This window comes from Sapajus apella, unplaced genomic scaffold (assembly GCF_009761245.1).
Source record: "Sapajus apella isolate SASKATOON/1434 unplaced genomic scaffold, GSC_monkey_1.0 scaffold14, whole genome shotgun sequence".
Lineage (NCBI taxonomy): Eukaryota > Metazoa > Chordata > Mammalia > Primates > Cebidae > Sapajus > Sapajus apella.
In genome coordinates, this window is record NW_022436954.1 from 13,561,629 (window position 1) to 13,569,956 (window position 8,328).

Consider the following 8,328-nt stretch of genomic DNA (forward strand, 5'->3'; position numbering starts at 1 on the left):
ATTATCTTGGAAAAACCATAAGACTCCGTCATGCTGGGGTCCAGCATTCTGCATAACAGTCAGAGACTAGAGCTGAAGAGGCCTCCTTAAGGTGGAATGGGCATGCTGCAGTTTGCCGCAGCCTTCATCACTCTCTATTGTCTCAAACTTGGCTTTCGAGTTGGACTCCCCTGTTTTACGTTCTCTGCTGAAGATTTTCTGATGCACTCTCCCTCCAGACAATGGAGGATTTAGTAATAACTTAAGAAAAAAATATATAATGAGACGGGGTCTTGCTGTGTTGTCCAGGCTGGTCTCGAACTCCTGGGCTCAAGCGATCATCCTGCCATGGTCTCCCAAAGTGCTGGGATTATAAGCATGAGCTACCCTGCCCCAGCGATTCCAGTTTTTGTAAGTCCTTTGCCTTGGAGTGGCCACGGCTCATCTCCTGATTCTGTTCCAGCTCACTGTTACCCAGCTTTAGGTGGCTTCCCCCACTCTTGGAGGTGGTGGAAAGGGTGCGTATTTTTAAAAAGTCTTATCCGTGCATCTTCCTTCCTTACTGCCTAGAGGCCCAGGAGAGGTGAGGAGAAGGGGCAAAGTGATCTTCTACAGAACGTTGCCCACAGCATCCTCCAGTGAGTGCGTCTTTCCCTAGAGATCTTCCATCTCTAGCTCAACTTCTTGACCCTCTGTGGTCTTATAGAAACCTCTTGGTCCACGGAGGATAGTAAAAATCTGAGAACTGGAATGTATCCATGTTCTTACCACGTAGTAATTCATACATTCATTCCTCCATCTATGGATTCCTCTTTACACTCACCCCCTAATTCATCCCTCCACTCACTCAACAGCCATTCACCTGGCCAGGTGCGGTGGCTCACGCCTGTAATCACAGCACTTTGGGAGGCTGAGGTGGGCGGATCATCTGAGGTCAGGAGTTCAAGACCAGCCTGGCCAATATGGTGAAACCCCGTCTCTACTAAAAATACAAAAAAAATTAGCCGGGTGTGGTGACGGGTGTCTGTAATCCCAGCTACTTGGGAAACTGAGGCAGGAGAATCGCTTGAACCTGGGAGGTGGAGGTTGCAGTGAGCTGAGATCGTGCCACTGCACTCCAGGCTGGGCTACAAGAACAAAACTCTTCCAAACAACAACCACCGAAAAATCAGCCATTCACCTGTGACATGCTGGGCATTGTGTTATGTGCTTAGAGAAGAAGAAAGTGAATGATCAACTGTAGCAGAATTCACTTTATTACCTTGGGCAAAACATTGACCTTCCTGGGCCTTAGTTTCCTATAGATTTAATGACTTGTTTAGACATAATTTTGTCCTGGGTTTCTCCCATCCCACGACTCTGTCCTTAACCTTCTGAAGCATCCTGTGCCATCTGCAAACTGCAAATTGCTATCTTCACAAGTGTAGCGGGATTTCTCTAGAAATCTCTTCTTATAAATCATGAAAGTTCTCAGAGGAAGGGTCAGAGCCAAGAGGTAGAGAAAGATGAAGTTAGAGGCAAAGGAGAAAGCCCTTCTGTGACACCTGGTCTGGGTGGGGACTGGGGGTGCAGGAAGGGAGGCGAGGGGAACAGACCTGCCTGCCAGGGGGGCCTGCCAGATGCCCTGACCGTCCTGCAAAATCTCACACCCTCCTTGCTCCCTACCAGCCCTAGCTCCAGTTCAGGCCGGGTTGCAATCTGCATAATGTGTCCCATTTAGATTGGACGGGTGGGGGTGAGAACGGGAGGGCGGAGACCCCTGAGGAGGGAGTGCCCTAAAGGGCAGACAGGAAGTGGTGGCCCGAGGAAACTGGAGGGGTAGAGGCTGGTGTGAAGGTGGGTGGCAGGCAGAGTGGGGAGGCGGGGCCAGGGGAGCGGACTTGCAAAAGCACAGATAATGTTCAGCCCAGCACAGTAGGGGTCAATTTGGTCCACTTGCCAAGTGACAAAAAGAAAAAAAAAGTGGGCTGTCACTTAAAGATCTGGACTCACAGGAGAGGGGCTGGTCTGGAGGTGGGAGGAGGCAGTGACAAGTCAAGGAGGAGACTGGGACTCAGGAGGGTGCGAGGAAGTGTCTTAGCTGAGACGGGGCAAGGCAGGCGGCAGTGGAGGAAGGTCTGCAGGAGAGAGGCTTCCTCCAGGGTCTGGAGAACCCAGAGGCAGCTCCTCCTGCGTGCCGGGAAGGACTCTGGGCACCTTCAGCCCTTCTACCATCTGAGGCTTAAGCCGGAAATTCAGGGTGCTTGCAGAGTGGGTGACAGAGCCACGGAGCCTGTGTGCCTGGGACTCCCTGCCCGTCTTCTCTCCATTCCACAGCATGGAGGAAGGTGGTGATTTTGACAACTACTATGGGCCGGACAACCAGTCTGAGTGTGAGTACACAGACTGGAAGTCCTCGGGGGCTCTCATCCCTGCCATCTACATGTTGGTCTTCCTCCTGGGCACCTCGGGCAATGGTCTGGTGCTCTGGACCGTGTTTCGGACCAGCCGGGAGAAGAGGCGCTCAGCTGATATCTTCATCGCTAGCCTGGCGGTGGCTGACCTGACCTTCGTGGTGACGCTGCCCCTGTGGGCCACCTACACGTACCGGGACTATGACTGGCCCTTTGGGACCTTCTCCTGCAAGCTCAGCAGCTACCTCATCTTCGTCAACATGTACGCCAGCGTCTTCTGCCTCACCGGCCTCAGCTTCGACCGCTACCTGGCCATCGTGAGGCCGGTGGCCAATGCTCGGCTGAGGCTGCGGGTCAGCGGGGCCGTGGCCACGGCGGTCCTGTGGGTGCTGGCTGCCCTCCTGGCCATGCCCGTCATGGTGTTCCGCACCACCGGGGACCTGGAGAACACCACCAAGGTGCAGTGCTACATGGACTACTCTGTGGTGGCCACCGTGAGCTCGGAGTGGGCCTGGGAGGTGGGCCTGGGGGTCTCGTCCACTGCCGTGGGCTTCGTGGTGCCCTTCACCATCATGCTGACCTGTTACTTCTTCATCGCCCAAACCATCGCCGGCCACTTCCGCAAGGAGCGCATCGAGGGCCTGCGTAAGCGGCGCCGGCTGCTGAGCATCATCGTGGTGCTGGTGGTGACCTTTGCTCTGTGCTGGATGCCCTACCACCTGGTGAAGACGCTCTACATGCTGGGCAGCCTGCTGCACTGGCCCTGTGACTTCGACCTCTTCCTCATGAACGTCTTCCCTTACTGCACCTGCATCAGCTACATCAACAGCTGCCTCAACCCTTTCCTCTACGCCTTCTTCGACCCCCGCTTCCGCCAGTCCTGCACCTCCATGCTCTGCTGCGGCCACAGCAGGTGCGCGGGCACCTCCCACAGCAGCAGTGGGGAGAAGTCAGCCAGCTACTCTTCGGGGCACAGCCAGGGGCCCGGCCCCAACATGGGCAAGGGTGGAGAGCAGATGCATGAGAAATCCATCCCTTACAGCCAGGAGACCCTCGTGGTTGACTAGGGCCGGGAGCAGAGAGAAGCCTGGTGCCCTCGGCCCTCCCCAGCCTTTGCCCTTGCTTTCTGAAAACCAGGTAGTGTGGCTACACCTTCTCCCTGCACGTCCTTTCACTGCCCCCAACTCCCGTCCCACCCCGTCCTCCTCTACTTCTTTATTCTTTCTCAGAGGTTTGTGTTTTAGGGGAAAGCGACTGGGTCCTATAGACCTGACCATGCACAAGCTGTTTCTTCTCACCCAGCCTCAGTTTCTCCATTGGTATGAAATGGGGGAAAGTCATATTGACCCTAAAATGTTGAAGCTTGAGTCCGGACTCAATAAAATCTCGTTTCCCTCCACTGCTTTCTTAGATCTGCAGCCGTCTTTTCTCTCCTTTCCTTGTATTTTTTCCCACTCACCACTCTCTGCAGCTGTCACTCCTCATCCCGCCTTCTGGCACCAAGCCCCTCCTATAGCTCATCCCCCTGTCTCCATCCCTCCTTCTCCCTTGCCTACTTTCTTGTTCTGAAGGGCTACTAAGGGTTAAGGATCCCAAAGCTTGCCGAGACTGACCCCGTGTAAGCTCTCTATCCCGTTTTCTGAGTGTGAGGCAGGGAATGGGCTGGGGCGGGGGTGGGCTGTGTGTCCACAGAGAGTTAGCACTCCAGCCCTTAGAGCTGGGTGCTCCAGAGCTTGCCCTAAGATTGGATCACTTCCCTGTCATTTCGGGAACTGGGGCTAGCGTGATTCCTGCAGTCCCTCCGTGGGACCGTGACACTGACTAGAGATGCATTCTCCAAATTTTCTGCAGACCCTTTCATCCTTCCTCTATTTTCTGTGGGAATTGGAAGGCAGCAGGGCTGATGAATGGACGCGCTCCTTAGTTTCACTATGTGAGTGGGGAGTTGGGAAGGGAAATGAGAGAGAGGATGGAGGGGCGTTTGCATTTAGTCTAGATGCTGCTTGGCTCCCTCCCCAGGTCCTCATCTCTCTGACATTCTGCAGAACTGTGAGCTGAAGGTTTTCTCCATCTCCCCATCTTACCCCATCACGCCAATTTCTTTCTTGAGCACTGGTGCTACTTGGTTCCAAGGGTCACGTTGGTTGTGGTGGAGATGCCTGCTTCTTGTCTGTGTGTGTGTACTTATATGTCTATATGGACGAGCCTGGCATGAACAGCGGTGTGCCTGGGTCACTTGGATGAACCCCTCCCATCCCCAACTCCACTGCCTCTCTGCTGTTCACACATTACCCTTGGCAGGGGGTGGTGGGGTGGGGCGGGGCAGGGACACACTGAGGCAGTGAAGAATGTAGAATAAAAATGAGTCCACCTCCCACTGGATTTGGGGGCTCCAACGGCTGGTCCGTGCTGTAGGAGAGAAGTTAATGTTTGCACCAGGCTTCCTGTAGGGAGGTCCCTCCCCAAAGCAGCTGGCGCCAAGGCTTGGGGGTAGCCTACTGAGCTGGGTTCCTGCTCCTTCTTGGGCTCCATGAAGGAAGGAAGAGGCTGGTTGAGAGCCTCTCTTGGCCCCTTTCTGGTGCCTCCCACCTGGCTTCAAATGTATGGGCACTGCCCTCATCATCCTTCCTTGTTCCAGGGTCAGTGGCCCTCTTCCTAAGGAGGCCCCCTGCTTGCCATGGGCTGAAAGTCACTGGGTGGGTTTTTTTTCTGTCCCTACCCTCAGGATTGGACCTCTTGGCTTCTGCTGGGTGGGGGAGCTGGGAATAGAGACTGGAGCAGTCATGAAGGGGCAGATGGCATGATGTCCACACCGCAAGAGAGATCATGAGGACGAAATTCATGGTGGCGCCTTTGTGAGCTAGAGGCAGGGGGTGTCTATTCCGGGTTTTGTTCTTGGAGGACTCTGGAAGTGAAGGACAAGACATGAGCGATGGAGATAGGAAAAGCCCAGCTGGATGCGAATGGATATCTAGGGTCTCCCTGGAATGGTGCCAGCTCTGGGGGCAGAGGGAGGAGGAGAGGGGAAGGGACTCCTCTCAGCCTAGTCTCCCTATCTTAAGATGGCATATTCCACAGAGTCACCTCCCCTGCCCAGAGCCGTGCCCAAAGCATCCAGTGAACACTGGGAGAGGCTTCTATAAGGGAAGAGGGTGTCTCTCTGAGACCCCCGTGGGTAACCTATAGAGACTTCCTGCCTGGAACTCACCTGTGGTGTGGGACAGAAGCAGAGGAGGCTGCCTGCTGTGAAGCCGTTTCCATCTCCCAGTGCCTTTTCAGAATGTCTGCACCGTCTTCCGACCCTGTTAGTCACTGTGGTTCATCAAATAAAACTGTTTGTGCAACTGTTGTGTCCAAAGTCTCTTCTCACAAAAGCGTCTTGGGATAATAAGAAAAGAACCCCCAGCTTGCAAATGTTTCAGCATGGTGAGGGGAAGGCCATGGAGAGAAGTGGGAGCTGAAAGGAGTGGGTGGAGTGAGAAGGGAGAGAGGATGGAGGAAACAGACACCAGGAAAGGGAAAGGCTGGGATTTAGGTGCAGAGAAACGGAAGTAAAGGAACAGGGGAGCAGCCAAGTGTTGTGTTCTGAAAAGTCACAGAACAAAAGGACACACATTTTGGAGGCCAGAGCATAGGTCTGGGGAAAAATACCAGCATTTCTTCCCATGGAGGTAGACTTATTGTTTATCCGTCTGTCCATCCATCTGTCCATCCATCTGTCCATCCATCCATCCATCCATCCATCCATCCATTCATCTATCCATCCATGCATCCATCCATGCATCCATGCACCCATCCATCCATCTACCCATCCATTCATCTATCCATCCATGCATCCATGCATGCATGCATGCATCCATCCATCCATCCATGCATCCATCCATCCATCCATCTCTCCATCCATGCATCCATGCATCAATCCATCCATCCATCCATCTATGCATACACCCATCTACTCATTTATGCCTTTATTCATTTACCATCTCCTATTGACTGATTCACTTAGTATCACTTGAGTAGCCACCAAGTTTAGACCAGAACTGGAATCCCTGTTCTCCAATCAGAGTCACTCTGATTTGAAAATATCCAATTCCTGGATGTCACCCCAGACCTATGGAGTCAGAATCTCCTTGACTCACCCCACATGTTTGCAATTACTAAAAGCTCCTCAGATAATTTTTGAAAGAAAGCCAGGCTTAGGGAATCTCTATCCAGATAGATTCTGTCCAAATTAAAGTGGGCACAGAAGACCAGAGAGTCAGAACCAGAATCAACTGGGCTCTGATGGTCATCTATCTGGGGGAGATAGGAAGGGGCTGAAATGATCCTGGGGTTGGCGTGGTAGTGGGGCTATTCAGTCCAGAGGTGTTTATCATCTTCAGCAATGATCTCCTGGGTATTAATAACATTTACAGACAATGCAAAAACAGCTGATAGAATGGATAGTAACAAGGCAGCTCGCATTTATGGAGCTTTGCCACTGTCCTAAGCATTTCACAAGCATTATGTCATTTAATCGTTGCAGCTGTCCTTTGAGAGGGCACATTTCCACCTCATTTTGCTGATAAGGAAGCTGAGGCTGGGAGAGATTAGTTAGACCCCTTGACCAAGGTAACAAGCTAGTAGGTGGATGAGCTGGGCCTGAAACCAGCTGAATATGGCTCCTGAGCCTAACGGCCACATTCTTGACCATGGCCAGCAGGTGTTTCTCCCAAAGTACAAATGAGGCAGCACCAGGTGTCTGGGAAGGAAAGTGAGATCTTCTCTGTGAGATGCCTCGCACAGTGGAGAGTGAACGGCGATGGGGAGGGAAATGGTGGAGAGTACCCGAAAGACAGAGACAGGGCAGGGAGGTGAAGAGAGAGGGGAAGAGAAGGAAGAGAGAGAGGTGAGATAGTGAAGAGAAAGAGACAAGGAGAGAGAGAGAAGGAGAAAAATGAAGTGTGGGGAGAGAGAAACAGGCAGAGATGGTGAAAGAGAGAGATACAGAGGCAGGGAGAGAGGAACTGAGAGAAAAGGAGAGAGAGAGAGAGGGAAGAGAGAGTAAATCAGGTAGACAGTGAGAGAGAAAGAGACAAAGGAGGGAGAGAGAGGAGAAATGGAGAGAGAGACAGAGATTGAGAAGAGAGAGAAACAGAGGCAGAGATAGTGAAAGAGAGACAGAGGCAGAGGGAGGGAGAGAGAGAAGCAAGTAGAGACAGTGTAAGAGGCAGACATGGAGGGAGAGAAGGAGACAGGAGAGAGAGAGGAAAGAGAAACAGAGGCAGAAACAGTGAAAGAGAAAGAGACAGAGGGAGAGGGAGAGAAAAGAGGGACAGAGAGAGCTTGAGAGAGAGGGAAGAGAGAGAAACAGGCAGAGATAAGGAAAGAGAGAGATAGCGATAGGGACAGTGAGGAGAGAAAGAAACAGAGACCAAGACAGGGAGAGAGAGAGAGAGGCAGAGTGAGGAGAGAGAAACCCAGATGGAGAGGGAGCACAGAGGTGGGAAGGAGAAACGGGGAGGGAGGGATGGAGACTGAGGGCAGAGAATCAGTGCCTGCCCCCCCTCTTCTCAAACACACAGGGAAAGCCCTTTGGGAATTTACAACGGTAACAACAGGCTGTTGGAGCTACTATTATTATTTTTACAGATGCTGTAAAAAAAAAACCTCAGCAAGTCTCCTGGGAAATCTGAGGTAAGCTCTCCAAAACATGACACGATTTTAGACTTCCCTTGGCTGCGACGGCACTTACTAATTCACTGGTTCACTCACATCTTCATTTATTCACTCATTCATTCATCTGTTTGTTCCCCAGGTCCTTGTTTATCACGTACGTGCCAAGCACTGTGCTGGACGCAGGACCAAACGGTGAGGGGCTCGGGTGGGCTCACAGCTGGCTGTGGAGGCAGACAGTGCAATGGGCGATTACAGCCCGGGGTGGTGAGTTCTAAGGGAACTGCAAAGTGTTCCAAGT

The 8,328-nt window shown here is 52.5% G+C and overlaps 1 protein-coding gene across 1 annotated transcript; it reads left to right on the forward strand.

Moving 5' to 3' along the window:
* Nucleotides 1-1,066: 1,066 nt before the first annotated feature.
* Nucleotides 1,067-5,716, forward strand: APLNR (apelin receptor). The gene has a single exon (XM_032283402.1). The coding sequence runs from the start codon at nucleotides 2,297-2,299 to the stop codon at nucleotides 3,437-3,439; it is 1,143 nt and encodes a 380-aa protein (XP_032139293.1). The 5' UTR covers nucleotides 1,067-2,296; the 3' UTR covers nucleotides 3,440-5,716.
* Nucleotides 5,717-8,328: the final 2,612 nt, after the last annotated feature.

Coding starts and splice junctions, on each gene's coding strand:
- APLNR (XM_032283402.1), top strand. CDS start 2,297: ATGGAGGAAGGTGGTGATTTTGACAACTACTATGGGCCGGACAACCAG.